Raw genomic sequence first — 12,673 nt, 5'->3', positions numbered from 1 at the left:
CCTGCTGAAATCGTACACTTTCAGTGAGTCAGTATAAGCTAAGCCGCTTCAGCAGCAGTGTGGCATAGAATATGAAATCAGGCTGTGCGTGCAGGCAGCAGCAGTTAGCAGTCAGTCTCTCTGCTGAGGTGGTTGCAGCGGCCCATCACAGCAGTCAGCTGTGATTGGAGATGATGTGCGTCTTCTGGCCTGAGGAGAGAAAAGAAAGCCGTCTCGTCTGCCGCCGCCAGCATAACGGGAGATGACAGCTACCATTTAGTAGGCAGACAAAGGCAGGAAACCACTTGCCTCTGGCTGCTACGCCACAGCAGATTTTACTGTCTCATCCTCCTCCCCACTTTCCCTCTTACACAGCAGGACTGGGGATTTTATCAGGGGTCCTACCCGGTCAGCTGGTAGGGCCGACACTAATGACTACTTTTTTTATCGATTAGTCTGTCCAAGCGCGTAATTGCCATGGGTGACGGGTGGACATGCGTTTCTCTCATCCAGACAAAAGTTAGTCCTGAACCTGTCAACAGTACACCAAACTAAAATGAGGAGAGCAAGTGTCTAAGCAAGGCTGACCACACGATGAAGTCCACATGACTAATGAACACCAAGAAGACAATGTAGATTTTCTTCAGGTGGCAGCCGGTTCAGCCGGGGGGTCCGGATCTCCCTCTCCCAACCAAAAGGGAGCAACCCACTGTTTTCTGGCCACAGACTTTGGGTGCCCATCCCAGTCATGGAATTGTAGAACTTCAGGTGCGAGTAGGCCCATATTAAGGACTTGTAATGTGTTATTGACACTGAAAGTTGATTCTTGACTTTAAGATCTGGGGAAGATTGAAGTGAAAGCTCCAGAACAGCTGCTAAAGGAGCCTGAGGTGAGGTGCTTTTGCAAATTGAGCCTAAAAAAAAAGCCATGAATTAACACATCAACTGTAATAGGCAGCCATTGCTTATTCAGTGTTCATTGATGATGCGCAGAGAAATTCAGTGGAGATGAGGGGATTAACTTCTACACCCACAGTTCAATAAAATATCCCAGAGTGCATTGCAAATAAAAGGGCTTTTCTTGTTTGAGTCGGGTTGTGACTCGTGCTTCTTCTCGACTGAAGAACAAATTGGTAACAGAAGGAGAAATGCATGCAGGGACCTGAAGAAAAGGTCTGAGGGCAGATTTTTTCCCCTGTGGTTTGACGTCTCTGCTTGTGATTACTTCCATAGAAGGTTTGTAAATGTTTTCATGCAGATGAGAAAGTGGTTTAGTGTGTGTCAGAGCTGATTCATCAGTGTGGCAGAGGCAACATGTGGCAGCAGTCTGACCTTTCAGATGTTTGATTCTCATGCACAACAATGCACACATTGAACAATTCTAGCTTTGTGATGCCATTCTCCAGATTCCTCCACTGCACCGCTCCTGTTGCCTCCCGGGCCACAGGGCATCCCTCTCCACCATCAGAGACTCGGTGTTGATTCAGTCGGTGCTGATGATTTATTCATCCCATGCTCTTGTGATGTAAAATGGCAAACAGGCTGAATATTGAAGCAAGATCATTGACTGGGCTCCTCTCTGATCAAAGATATTTATTCAAAATACAGAAGACGTAGCTCACACTGTTCCAACAGTTCTGCGGTCAGGCTTTTCAAACTGCAGCGTTAAACAGCGAGCAGCAGTAAAATCCATTTCAGTCCATTTTTATAGCGTCTTCCCTTTATCGCAGCCTTTACACACACACACACACACATTGAGAGACCACTATAAGTCACTGGAGGGAAATGTAATTACAAGGTGTCAACTAAACAAAAATAAGTTGTTTTTGTTGCCTTTCAGAATAACCCAAATTACGCTTCTTGCTGATAAGGATTTTCTGATTTGGCACCTCTGTGATTAAGGACTTGCCAAGTTTTTCTTCAACTCCAACTTCTGGGTTTAAGTCTTTAGGAGTCTTCCCACCAGCTCCTATAGGCCCCCCTCTCCCTGCTCTATATCTGGGGGCAGGAGGAGGAGCAGGTGGTTTAGTGGGCGTACTTTCAATCCAAGGTCGTGGAGGTCATGTTTTAATGGGCTCGCCCTCCCTGCCTGTGTCAGCGAGAATGTCTGACTCTATTTACTGCCTCCACTGGCTGGTTATTTCTCCGGGGCAGAGCTGGCACTGAGCCTTATTACCTCATTCTACTGCAGGGAAGGACTTTAACTCCAGGAGCTTGCCCTCTTCTTATTTATTTATTTACTTATTCATTTTTGCCCGTGAGGCACTTTACTGACAACCTCAGTGCAGCATCAAAAATAGGGGTAATAGGCTGCAGACGAGAATAAACAAACAGCCTTTGGTACAAAATAATATCACTGAACCCAGCTATTGTTGTTGTAGTAGCTCATGGAAGTGCCCAGCACATGTGGACTCCTAAAGCACCGTTTCAGTGTTGAAACAATAGCTGACAGAGTTTTGCTCACAGGGAGGATTTATTGCAGGACTGTTGGATTAGACTGTTAGTTTTATCTCGGTGTGCCTAAGTCACTGACAACAGTGCCCTGAGAGTCTCCTCTTAGCTCTAATAATAAAACCTGCTACGAAGATCTCAAGTTATTTCTAATCATCCAATCTGAAGAGGCTGGCACAAATGGATGATTTACCAGAAGGTGTGATTTAAGTCTTAGAGACGGCCCCAGACTGCCAGTGATCTCTCACATTTTGCAACCAGATTTATTTAAGGTGTGACTTTTTTCAAAGGTCGCGATGAATGCAGCTGCAAAATAAACAGCTTGTGCACAAATGAAGCTCTCACTTTAGAAATAGTGGACAGACATAACGTCTCCATGATACAGTTTTCACGGTGTTCATCTGCAGGTCTGTCACGCGCCCGTTTCACGATGCAGAGACTTCAATCTATCAAATGTGTTGCTACACACCGACTCCGAGGCACATGCGTCATCCCTGGACCCCTTTTTACACGTCGAGTTAATTTTTTCCTTTGGCGCATCTGAAGTGTAATGGCCACAGTCAGCGGCTTAAATCAGGTAGATCACCTGTTGGCCCGTTGACGTGTTGGAAGCCTTTGACTTCGGTTCATGGGTTTAAACTTTGGTAGCCTAGTCGTCATGTTGCTACAGTGACGACATAAAAAGAGCTGGAAACTTGTTCAGAAGTGACTTTTGTTTTCCTTCCTCATCCAGAAGTCTTCCTCTCTGAGCGTCATTATAAATGTAAGCTATGTCCATTGAATGACAAGGTTATCTAAAATAGTTTATGAAAACAGAGGTGGTGCCAGTATGAAATGTTCGTCTGGAGCCCTGATTAATGGCTCTGTTTCTGTGATATGACCAAAACAACAACATGTAACTCTGTGCTAGTATTGGAAGAGCAATGTCTCTATAATGCATTAAATGCATTTGGTTCTTTTAGTGTTAGTAGAAAAATAAAAAGCTGTTTTAAAGGAATTGCTTTGGGAAATTTGCTTGTTTGCTGTCTTTCAGAGAATGAGATGAGAAGATTGATATCACAGAGGAGGAGCTGGGACGCAGGTAGCCTGGTGTCGTTCATCAAAAACTAGTTTTAACATGTCGCTGCCTCTGTTTGTGTGCACGCTAAACATCATGAGCTCCAGAGGTGCATGTTTTTGACCTTTGGACAGGCCCAGGCTAGCTGTTCCCCCTTGCTTCTAGTGCTTATGCTAAGCTAAGCTAATTGCCACCTGCCTCTGTCTTGGGATGAAAATGTTGAACTATTCCTGTAAGATATTTGTTTTTTTATTAGAAAATTTGCATTAGTAATAGAGGCTCTTTTCTTATCTCATGTCCTTAGAAATTGTTATAAAATTCCAGTGTTTTCCACATGTATCAGGTTTAAAAGACCAGTTTATCTCTTTGCAGCAGCTGCATTTCAGTCATTTCAAAAGCCAAGAGTCTTGACAAATGAAAATATCTCCCTTCATGACCTCTTTCCTCCCTGAGCCCGGTGGCTGAGCTCGGTGCAGGTCGGAGGGGTTTAGTGCGCAGCAGAGGATCAGGATTGTTGCTGACATTGGGAGCTGTGGGTTTGGCTAATGTGGGTTCCATTTGAAGTGCAGCCGATGGGTGATCCTGCAGCACCGGGACTACACAGCCCCATTCATCCTCCAGATCACACGCTCACATGCTCCCTTTGTTTTTTGGAAAGGGAATGGTGGAGGGAGGGAGGACAGGAGGTGTGGAGGAGTCAGCAGCCTGACACTTGGTTTTAATTTAGCCAGCGTCATTTTTATTCCTGCTCGTCCTCATCTGTGTCTGTGCTCACATCATGCAGATCAGGATTAGGAGGAGATTGGTGGAGATGAGCTCTTTTCTTTCTTTCTCCATCTTTTTGTCTCAACCTGTGTCCTTTCTCCCAGTGTGTTACCTCCCTCTGTCTGTCCTCTGTTTTTAACTTTGTCTCTTGTGCCAGCCTCCTTTCCCTTTTCTCTCAGCTGCTGTCTGCTCAGTCTTTCATCTCTTCCCCCCTGCTGCTCTTCTCCATCAGTCTCTTTGTCAGTCCATCTCCTATCTGCCTCATTTTCTTATCTTAATCTCTCCTGCTCAGCCTCTTTCTCAGCCTAATTCTCCCATCCTTTTCTCTGAATTTCTTTGGTATTCTGTCTTTTAATCAAGATGTATATTTACATCTTACAGATTAACATTAGTCTTCCACCAATTGCTAAAGTGCAACAAAACGTAAATGCACATGAAGACATCAGCTTTTGAGGTTTATTTGTAGTCTTATTAGTTATTCAAATAGGCCCTAAAAATCTATGATTTTTTTTTCTTGTTTGTGTGTTGTTTTTAAAAACTATAGTGGCCAGCTGTTTAAGGAGAGGCAGAAATATATTTGAGATGTGTTTGAAGACTTATGTCTTCAGTAGGAAGCAGTGGTTGAAAGCAGCAGACAGTAAATGCTGGTTTTAAGCTTTACATGCAGTTTGACAAGGCGAAAACACAGAACAGCAGCCTTGTGATTTTATATCTCTGTACCTCTTACTTTCTCTGTTTGGCTTTCATTTACCAGCTCCCTCCTCCCTCTCCTCTCCCGTCCCCTCGGTCTTTTACATCTTGCTCTTTCTGTCCCTCGTCACCTTCAGAAGGCCGTCTCCTTCACTTGCTGGCATTCGTTCCTGCGGGGCACATTTTCTTTGTGCTTTCTTTTCTTCTTTGGTATTAGAGAGCCTCTGAAATGAAGCATCTCACTCTCCGACCACATCAGACAGACTTGCTGCCACCCAGGACACAGTGATGTGTGGGAGATGGGGGAGGTGGGAGGGTGTTTTCGGGTATTTCTGAAGCAGCAGGGGAGGCGTTGAAGGGTAGATCAGGGTCAGGTTACCTGTCTGTGAGGACCAGGAGACAACAGGGTGGTAGAGTTTACAGCTCGTGGGCATGATGCCGGTACATTCCTTGCAGATGGATCAGACTGCTGCTACGCTGTGTTTCTCTGTTTCTCACTCAATTTATCTTTGGCCTGACAGTATTTGGCAAAATAAATTGAATGTGGCATCTTCTCAGCTGGCTGCTGAACACGGCGATCTGAGGGAATAGGAGTATCCTCACTGTGACGCCAGATGAAGGGGCTTACAAGCATTGATGAGTGAAGACTCCACTTGGAGCAGCACTAATACAAACGGCGTTTGGCTGAAACACTGACTCTCCTACACCCAAAAATGAAACGGTTGCTGCTGTGTTAACTTTCCAAACCTCACCAAGCCACCATGCTGTGTTGATGTCTAATAAGCCGTAAACAGGTGAATCTATTCCTGGGTCGTGTTGCATTCCCACCATCACCGCCTCTTGTGTCGTTTTAATGTAGGACAAATGTCTCGTGCGATTGCAGCTAATGATCACTTTCATCCTTGATGTATCTGATTAGATCAACTCAACAATAAAATGTGAGAAGCTCCTTGTTTTATCGGACAGTCCAGGTTGAATAAAACCAAAACTACCGGCATCACTAGACGCAGCTGTTTTAGAAGTGATCAGTAAAAGTAGTTTATTACCAAAGATGCATGAATAGTTGGGATAAAAGGTCCAGGTCCATGTCAGAATGATCATTTTAATCAGTGCCTCTGCCACATCACCTGTTGTTCTGGTGGGGGGGTTACTGTTGGGAAGCAGAAGTTCCCCGGACACGAACAAAGATGTTTGGGAAATCAAATGAATGAAGAACACAGGCAGAGCTGGATCGCTGAGTTAGCGAGCTGCTGCTTCCGTTGGCCTGGACAGGAGCAAGCAGGTGGTTTCTCGCCATGTCGTTTCTTGTCATCAGGGAGGCGAGTCCAGGTCTGAAAGCTGCTTTCTTTCTTCTAATGAGATGTGTAATCCACTTCTTCAGCTGTTTCCACTGATGAAGACTCGGATGTTTTCCATTACATCTAATCTTGTTGTTTCTTTTGGGCGGTGGTCGAAGCAGTGTGACCAGCTAAACACCGACATCCACCTTTAAAAAGCTGTTGTCAGACGTTCAAAGAAAAATGAAAAAGGTTCTGGTTGCATTTCTTCTCTTTGTCACGTTTCCTTAAGCCGTTTCTCAAGTTTTCATTATAGAAGGGAATTTGTTCATCAGCCAGGACAAAGTTTGAATGAGAAGAAAATGACAGGTTCAGTTATTATGAGAATTAAATGATAATTAAATATTGAAGGAGCCCAGGGTGCTCATCTCCTAACAAAGGGAAAATCCTTCATTATTTCTCTGTAATTTGTAGTAAAGTTAAAAGGCTTTGCTTATTTTATTATTTACTTACCTATTTTGTTTTCTGCAGGTGTTGCCGTCTCATTTTCCATCAAGCGCTGTAGTGTCTCTGAAACCCACGTTTATCAATAAGCCAAAGCCTGATAATTAACATAATTCTGACACCCTGGAAACGGGGCGGGCTATAAAGCTGACTATAATGTGTGTGAAGCAGCATTATTGATATTTAGCTTTGAATACTTGCCCACAATAATGGCCCCATTAAAACTGTTCCATTGAAAAAGGCATATCGGCACTGGGTTGGTGTTTGTCTCACAGGAACCGGTGCATTTCTGAAGCTGCCTCCAGAGAAATGAACTTTAAAGCAGTGCTGTATGTAACTGTGACATCCTGGGTCACAAGGTGTTCACCTCATGCTTCTGTATTTGTTTTATCAATGAAAGGACAAAAGTAGAGATGTGTAGGATAAAATAACAGAGTTTAACATTATTTTCCTCCGCCACTGTAAAAGTCTGAACCCGACGTCTGCAGATTCTTCTGCACACTCGCCGAGAACAATTCTATGGGTTTGTTCAAATTAGCGAATGTTGATATATCAAAGGTGTGGCTGAATAAAAACTCAGTAACTGCTCCCTCCCCCCTCCTCTCTCCTGGGTTGGCTTGGTGTTATCAGCGCTCTGTCTCGGTGCCTCTCTGCCTCCCGTAGCCGCTGATCTCTCCCAGGGTTCGTCTCTGGCTTATCTCACCCTCGCACTTCACAGAGCGGAGGTTCTTAGAGGGCCGGGCCTGACAGATAGTGGCTGACCTGTCTCTTCCCTCTGGAACAGCTTCTTTTTTTAAGGAAACTGCTAAGTGAACTCAAATGGCAGACTAGATTACTCTCCCCACCACCACCTCTTCAGCTGTGCAGGCAACCTGCCCTTTATTGTCTGAGCAGGGGTGTATTCCTCTTCCTTGTCTGTGCACCTGTCTCTCCTTAAGACAGGAGAGCTGCCTGTGGACGTCCATCCTGTTGGGAGTTTGAACTGGAGGTCGGAGGGCCTCTGTGCATGTCACAGGCAGGACGCTGACAGAAGTTACATGACTAAACCGGCTTCTTTAAAACATTTCTTTCCATTTAGCTGCTTGGATTGACAGTCTGATGTCTGTTAGCAGCCATTGTTTTGAACAAATCAAGGTGGGAGATCTCTGGAGTGAAAGCTTCTGGTTTTCTTCTGCTGTCACAGCCTGCTCCCGCTCCCTCCCCCTTTTGTTTCCTTTATCAAAGTCATTCAGATTTTCTATGTGCATACATGGGGACTTCAGATGCTTCATTCTTTTACCAACACGTTAAATTGTCTGTCATTTCACTCAATCACGCAATCGGCTCCATCGCCAGAAAAACACAGGTAGAAAGCAGGCGAGCGTGTCTCGGGCCGTGCGGTATGAAAAATGCTAATTGCCATTCCAGCATCTCCCTGTTTCAGAATAAAGAGCACTGCATTCTAGAAGGTAAATCATAACTGAAAAGAAAGTGCATTGAGGTAGATCTGCTTAAATGTGAGTGAAGCCTATTAACTTCCTATCAGAAATCACAGGGTGTTTTATTTGCTGATTAAATCTCGGTGGAAGATGTTCTACAAAGAAGAGCTGCAGCCGGATACTGGAGGTGTTTGCTCCGACCAGCTGCTGTTTCCTGCTGTACTGCACCCCTCTGGTTCATCGAAGCTGTTGTGAAAACTGTGCCTTACAACATGTTTTCTAAGTGTGTCCGTTCTGATTTTTGTCCGTGTGACAGATGGTGCTGCCGACAGCGGGGAGCTGGACCTGACAGGGATAGATGACAGCGAGATAGAGCTGGTATGTACCTGCTGTTTAATGAGCGCAGTCAGTCAAAACCTACACATTCCTGAAATGCACATCAGTGAAAAGTCCCTTCTCCTAACTGAATCGTTTCTCCTGTAGATGCTGTTGAGCTCTCAGATCACACCTGCCTCTGTTTACAACGCACAGTGTTCTCTGCTAGTTTGCAGGGTGCATCAAACATGTTAGCACATTTTAATCAAACCTGGGTCACGGGCAGACACAAAGTAAATGTTGTCGCACATCCAAAAGAATTTTCTAACCTTGTGAGAGGAGACTTTTTTAAACAAATCAGCATTTTTCTCTTTCAGTTCCTGCTCTTATTGAATGACATTGTTTGACACAAGGCAGTAAAATGGAATCAAACAACTATAATGTCAAATATAAAATTTTAACTTGGAAAGGCAACAAAATACACTAACTGGATTTGAATAAAGACAGCCATGGAAGTGACATTTACTGTTTTACTTCATTTTAATGCTGACTTCTCTGCATGTTTCCAGACACTTGGTGCTTTTTAGTTTCCTAACAACTGTTTTGTTTCTTTGACAACATCAGGTAAATGTTTAAAAAGTAAAAAGCTGGATGATAGTTCTAATATGCAGTGTCAACAGCCACAATTTGCTAATAAGACACTTGATGTTTTTGTTTTTTTTACACAACATGCTGGCAGGTCAAGCAGAAGTGCTCAGTCAAACAATTCAAGGAGAACTACTGTTTATTACAGCCTGGGTTTTATAGCTGTGACCATCACACCCAGCTGTTAGTGTCGTTATACCAAAGTAACTGCTGAGATGTGGGGGAAAAAAGAATAGCACTAGCTTTATCTGAACAGGCAGGACGACAATGTGATATAAAATCAAACACTCTGTAAACAAACCGTCGTCAGTCAAAGGAAAAACATCAGAAAAGGTCAAACTCTTACTCACAAATGAGTGGTCTCCTCCAAGACGGCAGAGCCCCCCATCCACAGGACACCAGGGGTCACTGACTGGTCTGATGAGGAGGACCATGGTGTGAATCATGATGCTGTGGCCTTCCCAGTCACCAGGTCTCAGCCCAGTTGAACAGTTATGATGCTAGACAGCGTCATCAAAACACCACGAGGGAACATCTAGTGGAAGAACGGCGTCCATCTCTCCAGAAGAGTTCAGAGACCTGGAGAGTCAGTGCCAAGGTGGAGCTGTTCTGGTTCACGTGCTGGCCCAGCTCCTCACTGGGCCTCTCTGTGCTGGGTCGGCCTTTCATCTGTCACTGTCTGTATGTTTACCAGTGTTCCTTTGTCTCCACATCTCAGTGATTATGTTTGTGAGTACAGCTCATGTTGTTATAACTGACTGAATATAAAAAACCCCAATTGTTCTTTACATTTATTGGCTTTCAAGTCGTTTCACCTCTGCATATTGCAGCTCGTTGCAGATTAGATCAGGAGTAGTCAGACTGCACAGTTACGTATCGGAGAATGAGATCAGAGTGTTTGTGATGTGGTGAAGGCAGTACTCTGTTTACTGCACCTCAGGTTTGTCTCTACATGTTGCCGTCGACCAGGAATTTGTCTTTCTGCTCGGTGGAGTTGGGATATGAAATATATAACGTACTGTATAAAACCACTATAGTTCTTAACGAGCACGTCTCACGTCTTTACTATAAGCAACACCAAGTGGGATTTGTTGGACTGTTGTTGCACTAGACTGTACTATATTGAGCAGGTGTTCATGACACAGTGTGTGATTAAAGGAGAGAGAGAACCAGTCAGTAGATTCTGGTTTGACTGTTTCTTGACACTTCCTCTGCTTCTCTGCAGTATCTGCTGAATGATGAAGAAATCCAACTCAAGACAGCGCTCTGGATGGCGCAGAACTCCGACTACCTCAAAGAGCAGAAAGGTAGCTTGATTTCTGTGCTGGTTGTGTTTCAAGCAGTTTAACTTTGATTTGTCTGCAGTGGCATGTCTGTGCTGTTTGGTGCTCAGGTTGGAGGTTTATTCAGATGAGGCAGCACAACATGGGTTTGATGGGAAATGTGTCTGACTTTGTGCTGAGGAGAGACGTCTCCGAACCACTTTGTGCTGCTGGACGTACGTGAACCATAATAGCAGCGGAGACGTCCACAGCGCTCTGCTCTTGTGTGGTTAAAGTAACATCCTGCTTCATGTTTGTGCTTCCAGAAAAGGAGGAGAAGATAGCAAAGGAGAAGGAGCTCGGGATCTACAAAGAAAAGAAGGTAACAGCATTCAGCCTTAAAGACTTTAAGATATGGTTTGGCATGTGTGTTGGAGCGCAGCAGACAGGAAGTGGATCTACAGCGACCCCCCAATCGAGACGCAGCTCATGTGTGTCAGAAAATTATGAAAAATTCCCTTTACAGCTCGTCTGAGCACAGTGTCTGTGAGTGTTTTGTCTGTCCAACAGTCCAAAAAGCACAGACATTCAGTTCTGAATAAAAAGTAGCACATTCTCACATTTCAGAAACTGGAACCAGAAATGTGCCGTTTTTGTTTGACCCCGTTAAGTGAGTCGAAACAAACGAGAAGCCAGTCGAGTCAAGTCAAAATAAAAAAATAGAGTAACAGCCACTGTTGGTGCTCAGACATTACAGAGGACTTGGAGAGACTGAAAAAACAGTGGGCAGTTGGTCAAACACAGTGAGAGGGACTGAGACAGACGGGCACTGGATCCTGTGAAACCGGTCCCCTCATGTCTCCCACTGCTGGGCTCGGCTCAGACCCTTTGTCAGAGCCAACATCTGCTCAGTGGTTTGAACTGGCTGCAGTCGAACAGCAGCAGCATCCTGTCACGTCACTGGCACATAGTTTGCATGAAGGACGTTATCAGTAGGTTTGTGCACGACAGCCTGTACATTGCTGGAAATAAGGTGTGGTGCTTAACACCGCGAGCTGAATAACGACTGGGGGCACGTTTCTGTGAACCGAGGGGGAGGATTTGCCTGAAATCAAGCCTGACAAAACTTGAGAGACATGTTTGGTAAATAGAACCCAGTGATGTGTAGCCATAGTTTAGAGTGAGGTCGAGGTTCACGTGGAATAATTGAAGCCGGGTGACAACCCCAATCTGGTGACTTAATTGAGATAAATTGCTATTTACATCCGTGTGTTGTTTGCCAAGATGTTCCACTGGAGGTCTGACGTTACTCACACAGTATTAGAGGGCAGATCCTCCACTCGTCTAACAGGAAGAGAATTACTTTAGAATAACATTTGACCCTTGTCGCAAAATGGAATTTGAGTAAATGTAGTGGTTTGATCGACTAGAAGGGCCACGCCCTGCTTCCAGTGTGGTGTTTGTGCAGTCACACTGTGGACATAACCACCGACCAGAGACAAGTCAACAACAAACAGCAAACCTTTGCTATGTGGCATTAACTCAGTCCACCGCTTCGGTCCAGACATTTGCCATTTGGTTCAGAGCTTCATAGTCCCCAGAGGGTGAATCCTAATAACACTGGAGATTCCCTGAATCATGTAGCTGTTTCTTTATCTCCTAATTCTAGTGAAGGGGAAATAATCTTAGAAATGTTTCCACAGATATTGTTGTAGGGTTTAATGATTTAGGAACAGGGGCTACTAATTATTCAACTGCCTGTTGTTAATTTTGTTTGTTTTGGTTGGTTCAAATCTCGACAGCCCCGAGGCCCCCCGAAGAGACGTCCCCAGATCCGCGCCAGCACCGCTGACGAGGCCATTGAGAAGATGTTGGAGCAGAAGAAGATCTCTTCCAAGATCAACTACGATGTCCTGAAGGACCTCAACGTCAAGCCCAGCAGCAGCCCAGCTCGCAAGCCAGAGTCCCCGATGCAGAAACCGTCTTCCGCCAAGCTGACCGGTCGTAACCGCACAGCAGCGCGAGCTCAGCTGAGCCTCAGCACGCCGCTTAGTACCCTGGGAAAAAGGTGGGTGGACAGTGAGTAGGCGCATTAAATCAGGTGTGATCAGGGTTTGTATCCTGCTTTCTCCTGGAATAAAGGTACTAATCAGAACATTTCTCCCTCTTTACATCCAAATCAATTTCCTAACAAACAAATCCTACTGAGAGCATATTAAACAGCTCATGAGTAAACATGACCTTGTCAACCCAGCAGCTGTTGTACCAGCAAAAAGAGATGCTTTTCCAAATGTACGATGTTGATGGTGT

General features: G+C 44.8%; 1 protein-coding gene across 1 annotated transcript in view; it reads left to right on the top strand.

Moving 5' to 3' along the window:
• LOC109966620 (transcription factor IIIB 90 kDa subunit-like) overlaps window positions 1-12,673 on the top strand; it is a 76,151-nt gene that overhangs the window by 32,609 nt on the left and 30,869 nt on the right. The window contains exons 11-15 of the mRNA XM_020611576.1: window positions 8,458-8,519; window positions 10,327-10,408; window positions 10,495-10,599; window positions 10,690-10,745; window positions 12,166-12,431. Of these exons, the coding sequence (XP_020467232.1) occupies window positions 8,458-8,519; window positions 10,327-10,408; window positions 10,495-10,599; window positions 10,690-10,745; window positions 12,166-12,431 (571 nt within the window). The remainder of the gene's footprint in view (window positions 1-8,457; window positions 8,520-10,326; window positions 10,409-10,494; window positions 10,600-10,689; window positions 10,746-12,165; window positions 12,432-12,673) is intronic.

This window comes from Monopterus albus, unplaced genomic scaffold (assembly GCF_001952655.1).
Source record: "Monopterus albus unplaced genomic scaffold, M_albus_1.0 scaffold115.1, whole genome shotgun sequence".
NCBI classification, from domain to species: domain Eukaryota; kingdom Metazoa; phylum Chordata; class Actinopteri; order Synbranchiformes; family Synbranchidae; genus Monopterus; species Monopterus albus.
The sequence above is the reverse complement of the archived record's forward strand: the minus strand, read 5'-3'. Positions and strand labels throughout refer to the sequence as shown.